Source organism: Mirounga leonina, unplaced genomic scaffold (genome assembly GCF_011800145.1).
Source record: "Mirounga leonina isolate KUSES-001 unplaced genomic scaffold, KU_Mleo_1.0 Mir_200, whole genome shotgun sequence".
In the NCBI taxonomy this organism is placed as follows: Eukaryota; Metazoa; Chordata; class Mammalia; order Carnivora; family Phocidae; genus Mirounga; species Mirounga leonina.
The window spans coordinates 11,912,033-11,924,751 of NW_023270503.1; the positions used below are offsets into that span (position 1 = coordinate 11,912,033).

Sequence of the window (12,719 nt, forward strand, 5' to 3'; positions counted from 1 at the left end):
ACTGACAAGGAAATCACATATTATTATCAGCTGGCCTTCTGTAGATGAATGAAATTTCAGATTATAATCAAAGGATTTCTGGATGCATAGGGGCTCTAAGTGAGAAGACTAATTAGATTATTTTAGTGTCATCTGTCTTTCAAAGTCTTGGGAATCAACTTTGTCTTATGCATGTATCTTGTCAGATGGACTTAATATCAGTTAGGCTAATACTGTTTCTTGAAAATTCTCTTTGCTGCTCTTCCTGACAACTTTTCTAGCCTTCCAGGGGAACATTTTTCTTTCTTTGATTTTTTTTTTTTAACTCAGGCAGATTATGATTAAATGAAGGGTCACTTTACCATTTCAGTCATGCCAGGCGCCTGCTGAGAGACCATCTCTATTGTGTGTATTATTATTTTTTTTAATTTATGAGAGAGAGAGAGAGAGCACATGCGAGTGTGAGCATACACGAGCAGGGGGGAAGGGCAGAGGGAGAGGGAGAAGCACACTCTCCGTTGAGCAGGGAGCCTGATGTGGGACTCGATCCCAGGACCCCGGGATCATGACCTGAACTGAAGGCAGACACTTAACTGAATGAGCCACCCAGGTGCCCCTCTGTTGTGTTTTGATTATTACTTTTTTTTGTTTAAGATTTGACCATATTTCCATGTTTTAGGCACCCTAGCATGTACTAACTTTTCTGTGTACTAATTATAGATTTCTGTTGCTCCTATGCTAGATTCCTTTCTAAGAGGTTTTTTTGTTTTTGTTTTTTTTAAGATTTTTAAAATTTATTTGACAGAGGGAGACACAGTGAGAGAGGGAACACAAGCAGGGGGAGTGGGAGAGGGAGAAGCAGGCTTCCTGAGGAGCAGGGAGCTTGATGCGGGGCTCGATCCCAGGACCCTGGGATGGTAACCTGAGCCGAAGGCAGACCCTTAACGACTGAGCTACCCAGGCGCCCCCTAAGAGTTTTCTTATTCTGTAACTCCCATATCTGTATCTCTACAGCTGATCTGTTTCCAAAGTCTACTGTCATACGTCTAATTACAGAAATATCTAAATGCATAGATATTTCTATTGAGGTATAACCTCAAATTAAAAATATTAAAACTGACGTACTGTTTTCAGCACCCTCAAATCCATCAAAAATTATATAACCTCTCCTTTTCAATTTTTTATCACTATTTATTTATAACCTCTTCTTCCTCCCCTCCGTTTTCTTAGTTATCACATTATCTTGCTTTTTTCTCTGACATGCTGTCTACTCATTACTTCTACTCTGTTATGTCTAAGCTACCTCAGCAATCTCAATTCTCCTCATGTTAATCTACCCTATTTTGTCTTTCCTCTCTGAACAGGAATTTTGGTTTATGCATCTTTGTGTCTGGAACAGATAAGTCGTTATTTCGTGATCATATAATCTGTATTAGTACACATTGAGCTACCTTAGTTGTTATATTTTATTCATTTAGAGTATTTTTGTGAACTCTGTTTCAGTGTGATGAACAAGTCTGGGGTTAATCGTGTAGTTTGGAAACGACCTCGGCTCACTCACAACGGACCTGTTAGAAGGAGCACAGTTATTGACCAGATTCCTTTTCTGGCAGTAGCAAGAGCACTTGGTAAGTAGGACTTATATTTGGTGAAATCATACTGGATTTTCTACAATGTATGGTGGTAACATAAAAGAGGAGACTAAGAACCAAATCCTCTCTTGACAGATAATGGGGGTAGAAATATGCTGTTATTATAGTAAATGCTTTAAAACTTAATGGAGGGGAAGGTTAAAATATGGATTTCAGTGCCAGTTGCTCTTTAATCATGAGTCATGTTCAACATTTTGCTGATTCACACCTATACTTAAGTATATGTATGTCTAGGCTTGGTGTTATCCTTAAAATTATTTTTAAATGAGCTTCCCTACTTCGGCCTTTTCATATTTCTCTTAAGAGCCTTCAAAGCTCTTTTTCTCATTAGCCAGCAAAATAAATTGTTCATAACAAAATAAATACACTTATTTTCTAGTCTACCTGGTTTTGGATGGAAGGCTTGAGGATTATAGCTATAGAAATATCATATCTTGGATATGCTGGTTAAATTTTTTGTACAGAAAATTTCTTTTAGAAAACACCAGTTTTTTTTCTTTCTTTCCTTCTTTCCTCTAACAAATACTTGAGTACTGACTTAGTGCCAGGCAGTGAATTAGGCTTTGGAGAGATACTACTGATTATTTATATATTTTCTGTCTGCTTTCATGGAGCAAGACTATGTAGTTGGGGAGATAGGCAATAAAGAAGTAAGCTTGTAAATGAAATAATTATGGATTAGGAAATACATGAAGGAAAGAAATGGGGTTCTGTGATAATTCGAAGGGAAAAACTATTTTATATGGTGTGATGAAAATGCTCCTTTTTAGGGAAGTGTTATTTTAGCTGAGATTTGATGGCTGAGAAGGAGCTGTTCTTGTGAAGAACCTGTTAAAGAGTATTCTAGGCATGGATCCTGAATTGGGAAAGAACTTGGCATGTTCTAGGAATTATCAAAAGGCTAAGTTAATGAGGCAGACCTGGGTCACATCATAGCAGATATTTGCATTCCAGTGTAAGTATACTGGGCAACATTAAAGGATATTAAGGTAAGGAGTAACACCATCTGATTTGCATTTTCAAAAGATTATTCTACCTACCATCATTACTATCTCTTATTCATCTTTGGTGATCAAATGCAGGTACACCCAGTATTCATGGAACCTATAATCTAGTGGGGGAAATAGATAATAAATGAACAAATGAGAAAATTGTTCTAAAACTTGTCATAAAGGAATTAAACAAGATGATGTAATTGGTGGGAGGCATAGTAGGTGACAGGGGAAAGCTACATTAAAGAGGATGATCAAGGAACATTCTTTAAAAAGGTAATATTTGAGGGTGCCTGGGTGGCTCAGATGGTTAAGCGTCTGCCTTCGGCTCAGGTCATGATCCCAGGGTCCTGGGATCGAGTCCTGCATCGGGCTCCCTGCTCAGTGGGGAGCCTGCTTCTCCCTCTGCCTCTCTCTCTCTCTGTTTCTTATGAATATATAAATAAAATCTTTAAAAAAATAAATAACGAAAAAGGTAATATTTGAGTTAAGACCTGAAGGGGGAGGGGCGCCTGGGTGGCTCAGATGGTTAAGCGTCTGCCTTCAGCTCGGGTCATGATCCCAGGGTCCTGGGATCGAGTCCTGCATCGGGCTCCCTGCTCCTTGGGAGCCTGCTTCTCTCTCTCTCTCTCTCTCTCTGTCTCTCATGAATAAATAAATAAACTCTTAAAAAAAAAAAAAAAGACCTGAAGGGGGAGAAGGGGGCAAGGAAAGTAACAGTCAAAGCAGAACTATAGCATTCCCAAAAGGCTGTTAGGCAATTAGCAGACATTTGATTTGGGTTGGGGGATAAAGGAGTTTTCTAGCATATATTCTCTTTTCCTACCTAAATAACATAATGAAATTTTGGAAATTACATCTCCCCTAATATGTGCAGTCTTAATTTAGACATTCCTATTCAGGTTTCTTTTGTAAAGCATGGGTAAGTTTAGCTAGATCAGTCAGATTCTCTATTCTAGGATTTTTGAATTCTAAATCTAGTAAGGACAAAAATTAAAAACAAAGAAACTGGTTGGAATGAATTCATCCTAGTGATACTGACTTCCTTAAGCAGTGCCCATTGATGTGGTTGGGTTTTCCTGCCTAAGGCTTAGAATTGCCCTGTATCCATGCCTGGTTCTCCACTTCTTGTCTGTTGCATGAACTACTTGATTTTCTTCTGAGTTGCCTTTTTGGCCTAAGTTAACCTGAGCTGAAAATTGTTGTTTGCAAGCAAAGAATCCTAATGCAGGAAGAAAAGGGCTTGATGTCTTTAAGGAGCATGAATGAAACCAATGTGAGAGAGAGGAGGTAGAGATATAAAATGAAGGTGTAGATGGGGACAATGACCCAATTAAGAAGGGCCATGCAGGGACGGCTGGGTGGCTCAGGAGGTTAAGCATCTGCCTTTGGCTCAGGTCATGATCCCAGGCTTCTGGGATTGAGTCCCACATATTGGACTCCTTGCTCAGCGAGGAACCTGTTTTTCCCTCTGCCAACCGCTCCCCCTACTTGCGCTCTCTTTCTCTCTCTCTCTGACAAATAAATAAAATCTTTAAAAAAAGGGGGGGGGCATGCAGGTTAAGTAAGATAAGGAGTTTGGTGAAGACATTATGGGTGGTAGGCAAGAACTAAACCTTACAAGGCTTTATAGCTAGACCATGATAAGGAGTTTTATTTTAAATACTTTTGGGAAGGAATTGAATGGGGGAAGTATACCACAGTGGTGAAGAGAGAGACTTTGGGGCCAGAATTCCTAGGGTCCAGTGCCAATGCTGTTACTTACTGTACAAACAAGGCAAATCACTTACTATATGTAAATTACTTAATATATATGGCAGTTTTTCCAGCTGTAAATGGGGCTAATAATGGTACCTGCCTCATCCTGTTTGAGTTTTGGATGATTTAATATATGTAAAGTGCTTAAAATAGTGCCTGGCACATAAGTGCTCTGTAAATGTTATTGTTGCTGTTTATTGAAGTAGGGCAGTGACATCCAGTTTTTTTTTTTTAATTAATTATTTGTCAGAGAGAGAGAGACAGTGCACAAGCTGGGGGAGCAGCAGACAGAGGGAGAAGCAGGCTTCCTGCTGAGCAAGGAGCCCGATGTGGGACTTGATGTGGGAGCCTGGGATCATGACCTGAACCAAAGGCAGATGCTTAACTGAGCCACCCAGGCATCCCCAGTTGTTTTTTTTTTTAAAGGGTCATTTTGGCTGCTGTAGTGGTTAAAATTATAGGGTAATAAAATTGGAGGCAAGGGTACTATTGGGGGCTAGGCACTTTATATATTTTGTAGATTTTTGGAGAACTCAAAGGCTGTGTGTTTCCCAGGTTATTCATTCATAGTATAAGCATGTGATATAACAGATCTTTGGATTGTTAGCAAGGAAAAAGAGGGAGGAACGTGATAATTGGCAAGGAATTAATATTACTAAAGAACAGGGTTTTGTTTTGTTTTGTTTTTAAGATTATTTATTTTAGAGAACCAGGAGGAGGAGGGACAGAGGGAGAGAGAATCTCAAGCCGACTCCACGCTCAGTGCAGAGCCCGACATGGGGCTTGATCCCAGGACCCTTAGATCACGATCTGAGCTGAAACCAAGAGTCAGACACTTAACTGACTGCGCCACCCAGGTGCCCCAAGAACAGAGGGTTTTTTTATGGGGAACTCAACTAATTGGACTGAGGGCAAGGTCTTCAGGTTCAAAAAGTAAGGTTAACCTTCATTTTAGAAAAGTAGATGCCAAATTATTTTGTATATATGAAGTGTGTGTGCCAGGCATTTTAAGCCTTGAAACCCATAAGTGATTGTGTAGTGGAAAAGAAGGAAAAGGTGGACTGGCAGAAAGAGCAGGAAAAGCAACTGGTTTTTGTTTCAGACATTCCTACTCTGTTCTGAGATATCTCTAGAGTAATTCAGACAAGAAGTAATTCAACTCCTGCTTGAATATCTTCAGTAAATCTTAATATTTCAAAGTACAAATGCTTGCATAAATTATGTCAGTTAAAATCTGCCACCATGAATCTTTCGGGTGTTTTGTGTGTTGAAACAAAAGCAGAGCAGTGTACTTATTTTGCCTTTTGCATTATGACCATCATTTACCTATTCAAAATTAGCTAGCATGTTTTTCTGGTCTTTCCTCTAGGCTAATTTCAGACCCTTCATTATTCTTGTCATATTCCTTTATTCCTTCAGTAAATGTTCCAGAATTGAGGATATTCTGCAAGATGTGGTCTGACTAGTTTGAAGTATAATGGAAATATTTAGTTCCTGCTACCTGAGCATTGTACTTCTGCTAGTAGAGTCCTGGAATCCTGTCATTAGCTTTAGTAATCATATCACATTTGTTGGTTTATTGAAATAGCTCCAGTCTTTAGATATTTTTCTTATGAACTGCTACTAGTCAGATTTCTCTATTACATACACTTTGGTTTTTATTGGGATAGTGTGAGGATGGGGAGACGGAGACTGAATAATAGCAGCATTGAATGAGCTTCTTATAGGATATATAGTCAGTCCAAAAGGTATTGATTAATGTATTTGGAGAAAGATCTTGATTGATGTGATTCTATTTTTTTTTTTTTTGAAGATTTTATTTATTTATTAGAGCACAAGTGGGGAGAGTGGCAGAGGGTGAGGGACAGGGAGATAATCCCAAGCAGACTCTGCTGACGTGGAGCCCCATGTGGGGCTCGATCTGACAACCCTGAGATCACGACATGAGCCGAAACCAAGAGTCGGATGCTTAACTGACTGAGCCACCCAGGCGCCCCATCTATGTTTTTTCCTTAGCTTGATTGAACATTTGTTAACTACCTAGAGAAAGAAATAGAGTATACAGTCCTCACTTTTTTATACTACACAGATACTCAAAAGTACTTAGGCAGTGGTATATCAGCATTGTTTTAAAATATCTTCCCGTAGACTGCTTTTAGTTGCAAGAGAGAAAAAGTAGTAATTAGGGGTGCCTGGCTGGCTCAGGTGGAAGAGCAGGCAACTCTTGATCTCAGGGTTGTGAGTTCCAGCCCCATATTGGGTATAGAGATGACTAAAAATAAAAAAAACTTTTTTTTTTTTTAAGATTTTTATTATATTTATTTGTCAGAGAGAGTGTGTGTGAGAGAGAGACTGAACAAGCAGGGGGAGTGGCAGGCAGAGGCAGAGGGAGAAGTAGGCTTCCCGCTGAGCAAGGAGCCTGATGCGGGGCTCAGTCCCAGGACCCCCGGGATCATGACCTGAGCCAAAGGCAGACGCTTAACCGACTGAGCCACCCAGGCGTCCCTAAAAATAAACTTTAAAAAAAAAAAGGAAAAAATAGTAATTAGAGAATAGAGAAATCAGGCAGCACCTTGACTAAATGATCAAAATTACCATCACTAATGAGGAATAATGTTGAGACTTACACAATATTCCCTATGTAGTATTCTGGCCAAGAATGTATAACCTAAAGAAATGTTACAAGTAAATGCTATTCCTGATCCTAGGCTCAAGCCTATAAAAGACACTATTAAGCCATCTGATAATAAGAAAATATCCTTGTTTTTAGAAAATATACATTGAAGTATTTAGGGTTGTAAAGGGCTATGATTTAAAATATTTTTAACAGGGGTGCCTGGGTGACTCAGTCGGTTAAGTGTCTGGCTCTTGGTTTCAGCTCCAGTCATGATCTCACGGTCCTGGGGTTGTGTCCCACATTGGGCTCCGAGCTCAGTGCAGAATCTGGGATTCTCTTTCTCCCTCTCCCTCTGCCCCTCCCCCCACTCGTGTACTCTGTCTTCCTCCCCCCCAAAATAAATAAATAAAATCTTAAAAAAATTTTTTTAAACATATACACACAAGCACACACAATGTTTATATATATGTAGACAAGAAAACCATAAAGCAAATGAGATAAAATGTCAGCAATAAGTGAATCTGAGTAGAGTGGAAGAGTATATTGGTGTTTTTTGTCCTATTTTTATTTTTGTAACTTTATATATTTGAAGTGACCCTCAAATAAAATGTTTTAAAAAATAGGCTGGCAGTAATAATATGAAACTTAATAGGAATAAATATAAAGTGCTAGGCTTAAGTTTAGAACATTATTTAGGAGACATTTGCTTTCATAGCATTTCATTTGAAAAAGAATTTTTAAGTGGGGCGGTTAGAGTAGATCTGAAAAGATGACATTTGAATAAAGAAGTGAGGCATTGAGACCTATGGGTATCTGGGGCAAGAGAATTTAGGCAGAAGAACAACAAATGCAGATGTCCTTACTACTTAATGATTTTTTTTTTTTTAAACTGAGCAACTTAGAAGGTTTGAGTTACTGTTAACTGATACAGCAAATACTGAAACATCAGTTTTTTGTTTTTTAAGATTTTATTTATTTGAGAGAGAGAGAGAGAGAGAGAGCATGAGCAGGGGGGAGGGGCAGAGGCAGAGAGAGAAGCAGACTCCCTGCTGAACAGGGAGCCCAATGCGGAACTCATCCCAGGATGCTGGGATCATGACCTGAGCTGAAGGCAACCGCTTAACCGACTGAGCCACCCAGGCGCCCCTGAAACATCAGTTGTAAAAGGAGGTCAGGAGTTCAGTTTTTAGCAAGTTACCTTCAAGGTGCTTATCGGACATGAAAGTGGTGATGTCCATTTGGCTTCTGGTTATGAAAATTGACAGTAGGTGGGGTCTAGGTTGGAGATAGCAGTTTGGGAGCCAGTAGCATAGATAGGAGTATTTAAAATACTGTTGATGGATTAGGTAAAGAGAAGACTGAGAAGTGACCATTGGGTTTAGCAATGTGGAGGTCATTGATGACCTTGACAAAGTAGCTTTGGTGGGATAGTGAGACCACAGTCATGATTGCAGTTGGTTCAAGAAAGATTGAGATGAGGACAATTTGATATAGCAAGTTTAGACACTATTCCTAGGAGTTTTGTTATAAAGAGAAGGAGAGAAATGGAATTTAGTTGGAGTGGAAAGTAAAGGGTCAAGAGAGGGTTTGCCACTGTTATTTTAAAAAGGGAAGAAATAATAGATGGGAAAGATCCACTAGAACTGTGAAAACTCCGTGTAGAACATAAAATACAATTACTATAGTAATGTCCTACAAAGGTTACTTTATTTTAATATAATTTTGTAAGCATATATAAGGAAATGAATGAATCTTTTGATATAAAAAGACTGATGTGGGAGAGATGCAATTGTTTTAGTAATGAAAAAAAATTGCTTTTTTCTCTTGATTTTACTTTTCTATCATGTATTTTCTCCTCAGAAATATTAATAGCTTTTAGATTTGAACACTTAAGCTAAAAACGTGCTTTGTCACATTACTTTTCCAGTCCTTATTTTGGCAGTTGGAAAAAATTTTATTAAGAACTGTGGTTTTAGGGGCGCCTGGGTGGCTCAGTCATTAAGCGTCTGCCTTCGACTGGGGTCATGATCCGAGGGTTCTGGGTTTGAGCCCTGCATTGGGCTCCCTGCTCCGCAGGAAGCCTGCTTCTCCTTCTCCCACTCCCCCTGCTTGTGTTCCCTCTCTCACTATCTCTCTGTGTCAAATAAATAAATAAAATATTCAAAAAAAAAAAAAAAGAACTGTGGTTTTAGTTTTCTTTTTAAAGTTTAACTTGTTGGGTGCCTGGGTGGCTCAGTCATTACTCATCTACCTTAGGCTCAGGTCATGATCCCGGAGTCCTGGGATCGAGTCTCACATCGGGCTCCCTGCTCAGCAAGGAGTCTGCTTTTCCTTCTGACCCTCACCCCACTTTTGCTCTCTTTCTCTCTCTCAAATAAATAAAATATTTATATTTTATTTATAAATTTGTCAGAGAGCACAAGCAGGAGGAGCGGCAGACAGAGGGAGAAGTAGGCTCCCCGCTGAGCAAGGGGCCCGAAGGCAGACGCTTAACAGACTGAGCCACTCAGGTGTCCCACAAATAAATAAAATCTTTAAAAAAAAATAAAATAAAGTTTAACTTGTTGCATGGTAAAATACTTATTGGCTCATAGTAAATTAAATTATAGAATTTAGCACCATTCTTATGATCTATGACCATTTTTCATCTAGCTTTTTGGGAAAGAAGTTTGCTTAACAGAAATTGGTACCATTTTTAGGCACTGATGAGGATTAGAATTACTTGAGTACAGATGTAGCAAAGGTGCCTTCTAGTGGCTGCCTGATTGAATTGTATGTGAATCTTGCAAATCATTTATTCCTTGAACAGATACTGAGGGCATTATGTGTCTTTGTCCTCATGGAACCTTATAGTTTAGAGAAGGGGAGAAACATTCATCGGATCACAAAAAAAGCTGAAAAATTACATCTCTAAATACTTGTATATGTGCTAATTAGAACTTAAAATAGGTATTATACCTAGCTGGAGAGGCAAGAGATACTTGGTATTGAGCTGAAGTTTGAAGAATTACTAGTTGTTAAGAGACTAAGAATGTGTGTTCTTTTTTTTAAAGATTTTATTTATTTGAGAGAGAGAGAGCACATGAGAGGGGGGAGGGTCAGAGGGAGAAGCAGACTCCCCGCTGAGCATGGATCCCGATGCGGGACTCGATCCCGGGACTCCAGGATCATGACCTGAGCCGAAGGCAGCCGCTTAACCAACTGAGCCACCCAAGTGTCCCAGAAGAATGTGTGTTCTAAGCATAGGAGTTGTATCTGCGAACAGCTCTGTGATATGAGGAAGGAATATAATAAGGAACTCTGATGAATGCAAATATAGCTGGAACAGTACAGGAATAAGAGGCATAGATAATGAGAACATACTGCATTTTTTTAGGTTGTGGTTAAGAGTTGTATCTTAAGAACAAGACTAAACTATCGCAGAGTAAGAGTTGAAACAACTAAATTTGTGTGTATGTATGTTTTTAATTATGGCAAATATATATAATTTTGCTGTCTTAACCATTTTAAGTATACAGGTCAGTGGTGGTATTAAGTTCATTTACACAATATTGTACAACCATCACCATCCATCTTAAATACGTGTTTTATTTTTTTAAAGATTGTATTTATGTACATGAGAGAGAGAGATGGCAAGAGAGAGCACGAGCAAGGAGGAGAAGGAGAAGCAGGTTCCCTGTGAGCAGGGAGCCTGATGAGGGGCTCGATCCCAGGATCCTGAGATCATGACCTGAGCCGAAGGCAGGTGCTTAACCAAACGAGCCACCCTTAGGGCGCTCCTTAAATTTGTTTTCAAGGGATGATTTTGGTTGCAGTTTAAAGAATGGATTAGGTGAGGTTGTTTGGGAAGCCACCCATAAGAGTGGGGGGAAAGTGTTGAAATTCCCTAGGGGTAAAGACCACTGGGTATCTGTGCATTGTGGGCTGCCATATGCCACAGAAGCCAGCAGAGAACATAGTGGAGCCAGAAGAAAGGCCTCTTTCTCCTCTGGTGTCCCTCCAGTGCCCCTACTGAGAACAAAAGGGAAATGGCCATCAAGTAGGCAACTAACATCTGCCACAATGTCTGAGGGCCCTCCCTTCAGTACGTACTGGAATGATATTCTGTGATCCTATTTTGGTGTACAAACAATAGGCCAGTGATAGAAACACTTAGTTCAAGACCCAATTCTGATCCTTGCTCATTTGATCTCAGGTAAAGCCACATAGATTCTCTAAATTGATTAAGGGATCTGTGCTTATATTATATGTTCTTAAATCTGGCAATGAATACAGCTCATCTAGTGAGTTTGTTAAAAATTCACATTCCAGGAACTTTATACTGGGAAATTTAAAGCAACTTGAGCATCAAAACAATAACAGGGGGCACCTGGGTGGCTCAGTCAGTTAAGTACCAACTGTTGGTTTTAACTCATGTCATGATCTCAGGGTCGTGAGATCGAGTTCTGCATTGGGCTCCACGCTGGGTGTGGAGCTTGCTTAACATTCTCTCCCTCTCCTGCTCCTCCCTTTCCCCCACCTTACACACATGCTCTCTCTCAAAAAACAAAACAATAACAGGATTAATTTATAACATATTGAAGAAAAAAGAATCCATAAGCTTATAATGATACTAAAAAGATTATAAAGAGGTAGAGGAGAATGGAAAACTCTTCTTTAGAAAAGGCAACTAATAAATGTAATTAAGAGTGTTCTAATTCTGTCATCAGTTTACAACCATCATAGTAACAATTAATTTGTGCAAGAATCATTAATGGATGCTAAAAGATGGCATATTTTGGTGGACAACAGGATATTTCACACAGACTCAAAGCTGTCACCCTATAGATTACTTACCAACCACAAAATGAAAAGGGCACCTTTACATGCTGGTAGATAGCACTTTAACCAAATAGTCAAGCTTAGCATTGCCAGTGATGGGACAAACTGATGTTTTGTGCTTCTTATTCAAATGAACAAATTACTTAAAGATTTTATTTATTTAATTTTTTAAAAAGATTTATTTGAGAGAGAGAGAGTGAGTGAGTGTGGGGAAGGGGTGGGGGAAATGAATCTTCCGGGATGTCCCCGCTGAGTATGGAGCCTGTTGGAGGGCTCAATCTCATGATCCATGGGATCAAGACCAGTGAGCCGAAACCAAGAGCGGGCACTTAACTGGCTGAGCCACCTGGGTGACCCAGAGATTTTATTTTAAAGTAATCTCTACACCCAATATGGGGCTCAAACTTAAAATCCTGAAGTCCCACACTCTACCAACTGAGCCAGCCAGGTGCCCCTAAAAATATTTTTAAATTTATAAAGATATTAATATTAGTTTATACATGAGAACTTGTGGCCCTTTTTCAGGGTCATGTAATCTGCATTAGATTGAAAATTGGAATTTCTTTTTTTTTTTTACAAATTTTTTTTTTTTATAAAGATTTTATTTATTTGAGAGAGAGAGAAAGCACATGAGAGGGGGAAGGGTCAGAGGGAGAAGCAGACTCCCTGACAAGCAGGGAGCCTGATGCAGGACTCGATCCAGGGACTCCAAGATCATGACTTGAGCTGAAGGCAGTCGCTTAACCAACTGAGCCACCCAGGCGCCCCGGAATTTCTTTTTAACCTAGATTTTAAATTTAGACATATTAGGGGTTCTGCTTTATATAAATTTATGTTCTTACTTGGAGTGGCAATATCAATCCCAAATAATGAGGAAAAACTGCTTTTGAAAGCTTCTAG

The 12,719-nt window shown here is 39.3% G+C and overlaps 1 protein-coding gene across 1 annotated transcript in view; it reads left to right on the forward strand.

Moving 5' to 3' along the window:
- The window catches only part of PPM1D (protein phosphatase, Mg2+/Mn2+ dependent 1D), a 54,533-nt gene that overhangs the window by 25,845 nt on the left and 15,969 nt on the right, over nucleotides 1–12,719 (forward strand). The window contains exon 3 of the mRNA XM_035026668.1: nucleotides 1,483–1,607. Coding sequence (XP_034882559.1) covers nucleotides 1,483–1,607 — 125 coding nt within the window. The remainder of the gene's footprint in view (nucleotides 1–1,482; nucleotides 1,608–12,719) is intronic.